Here is a 3016-nt window from a genome sequence, read left to right on the forward strand (position 1 = left end):
ATTAAAAAAATTAAAATATCTATTTATGCACAACAACCTTTATATACATATATAACAATAATTTGGGCACTCACATAACGAGAATGATCTCTATTTACTCGCGTTAGCTTTCTAATGATTCATTGAAATATTGGTATAAGTGAAAGTGATATATTTCAACCATATATATTACATTATTTAAATATAATAGATTTTTAATTATTTATTAAAATATTAATAAAAATTATATACATATTAAATTCTGATTTTTTTTTTTCAAATTGAATTTGAGTACACAGAAAAAAAAATTATGCTCACCTTATTACACTTAGTCAACGTATATCTTTGAAAAATGTATTTTTTTATATAATTGAATTAAAATGAAAGAACAAAAAATGTATTTTTTTTATATAATTGAATTAAAATGAAAGAACATAGAGACGAGAACAAACTACATGTATCTAGGAGAAGAAATGATACTCTAGACCTCCCACCTTGAAATCCTAAACAGCTATTAGACAATGAAAAAATATAGAAATACATTTTCACAAAGAACAAATTAGGTGGTGGAACACGTCAAAATCAAGACGTGTTCTATAATCTGAATGTGTAACAAAAAAAAATAGGAAAGAAAAGTGTTGTTGACCCATTTGCCAAAGAGTGTAGTCACCATTTCTTGACAACGCGTGCGTTGTTGCCATTGGTTGACATGTTCTTCAAATATTATAACATAGATAACGTGTGAAAGTAGGTAGAAAAAATCTTCTAACTATTCTGACGAGGCATACGTAGGAACCTTCCGAAACTATACCGGTAAATGAATTATCGCACGAAGACGTATTCAAAGCAAAGTGGCTGTACGTCTTTTTTTTTCAGGGATTCCTTTAGCCATTAAAGCTGATTAGGTAGTAAGGGAATCGGAGCTTTACTCGTGGGAATTATGAGCCACGCGGCCTCCTGGGCCCTGCCCAGAGATTTTGTAGGTCGCTGGCGACTCGGCTGTGTATGACTATTGACATGGATGGGTTTGGTATTGACATGGATGGGTTTGGTAGTCTTCCGTGCCGGCTACGAACCGCGTCGGGAGTCCTATATATTCAATCTTTTTGTTCTCAGACTCCTATATATCCAATCTTCTCATTCCATAAATTGAAGCACAATACTTTGTTCACTTCATCCAAAGAGCTATCTCGGAACCTGTAGCAGCTACACCATCAAAATCACTTCGACACTTCACGGCATTTAATATTGTATGCTCTTTGATCTTTCTTCATTGATATTGCCCGCGTGGACTGTTGTTTAATTATGCCCCTCTGTATTGTTCTCTAATCTGGTAGTTTTGATTGTAGAACGCAGTGACCTTGTGATGTATCTTCTTAGAAATTTCGATGTATGGCTTGGTAATTTGTTTGTTTCGATGGCGGATATTGGCAGTAATTTTAGCGGAAGATATGGGGCAGCAGGGACTGTGGATTGCACTTGTGGTGGCAGTGGCGATGATGGTTTTGCCATTTAATTGTTTGGCTACAGACTACACCGTCGGTGACAGCGCACAGTGGACTCTGGGCGTCAACTATAATACCTGGGCTTCTGGCAAAACATTCGTTGTGGGCGACAAACTCGGTATGTAAAAACACAAATTATAGCAAAAAGCCAATACTGATATTTGATGATACTGTTGAAGATATTGATGAGTGATGATTGAATGAATATAATCATGCAGTGTTCAAATACACGCCGGGCACGCACAATGCGCTGGTGGTGAACAAGGCGGCGTATGATTCGTGCCTCACTACCAATCCCTTGGCAACACACACCAGTGGAAACGACACCATTACTTTGGACAGCACGGGCGCCAAGTATTACATCTGCGGAATCACTGGTCACTGCTCAGCCGGCATGAAGCTCACTATCACCGTCGGCGCCGCCTCCACTTCAAAGAAGAATGGAACAGCGCCATCCCCCTCGCCCGCCCGTTCTCGAACACCAACTGTCCAATCGCCGTCACCATCATCGGCCTCTCCCACCGCAACAACTGTTGGTTCGCCTTCCCCATCATCCACCGCTCCCGCGAGGCCAACAGTCGGAGCGCCTTCCCCATCATCGGCAGCTAACCCGCCTTCAGTGCAAACACCATTGTCGTCAACAAACGGGGCGAGCACAGCCTCGCCTTCATACCGCATCGGCGGTGTCTTCCTGCTTGGAGGATCTCTTTTGCTCGCCATGGGCTCGATATAGATATAAATAGATAATTACTCAGGCTTCGTCATTGCTGTCAGATCATTTTCTTCTCAATCATTTTGTTATTATTACGATGACTATTTATCATCGGATGTATTCGATTATGTTTTTTCTTTGGGGACAATACGCAGGATAAATAGTCATTTATAAGCGGTTATCTCTTATATTTTAATCTATCATGTTTGAATGTTTAATAGTTATTTTTAGGATGTGATCGTGATATATGTGGGGAAATATGATTAAATTGTAAATTTTGAACTATTTAGAAAATTCAATGAATATAAAAATAACCCCACACACATATACATATATATATCAACTCTGCAGGTATGTTAATTCAAATATCCGGTTCCTGTTTGTATTTACTAAATACGAATTATATAGTCCACCAGACTGCAGTGCTTGTTCGAATCTCCTGGTCTCGAATCTAAATGTAAGAATTAATTGACTTAACCAATTGATATTAGGTGATGTGGTATTTGGTGGTATTAATATTTAGTTAAAAGATTTTTTTCAAAGTAAGTCGAACCCAATAAAAAGAGTAAAATCTCGCTCACCATTAAATATGGATATTTAATGGTCAGGAACACAATTATATTACTAAAAAACGATAATATATAGTTTTATAAATCTTATATTTTAAATATTATTTTTATTATTTAAAAGTAATTTTTCTATTTTATTAAAAATATAAATAAGAGAAAATATTTTATCTTGATAATTTTATAAGAGGAGAAATATTATTTTTCATAAAGATATAAATGGAGTAACTAATTTATATTTTTTAATGGGAGGG

At 36.4% G+C, this 3016-nt stretch overlaps 1 protein-coding gene across 1 annotated transcript; it reads left to right on the top strand.

Annotated features, from left to right (window-relative positions):
• Positions 1 to 1105: 1105 nt before the first annotated feature.
• Positions 1106 to 2384, top strand: LOC149266629 (blue copper protein 1a-like). Its single transcript, XM_089397109.1, has 3 exons — positions 1106 to 1229; positions 1414 to 1602; positions 1703 to 2384. The coding sequence occupies exons 2-3, from the start codon at positions 1431 to 1433 to the stop codon at positions 2215 to 2217; spliced, it is 687 nt and encodes a 228-aa protein (XP_089253235.1). The 5' UTR covers positions 1106 to 1229; positions 1414 to 1430; the 3' UTR covers positions 2218 to 2384.
• The last annotated feature ends 632 nt before the right edge of the window (positions 2385 to 3016 follow it).

Source organism: Pinus tabuliformis, chromosome 6 (genome assembly GCF_031772625.1).
Source record: "Pinus tabuliformis cultivar Carrire ecotype Pingquan chromosome 6, CPIR1, whole genome shotgun sequence".
Lineage (NCBI taxonomy): Eukaryota > Viridiplantae > Streptophyta > Pinopsida > Pinales > Pinaceae > Pinus > Pinus tabuliformis.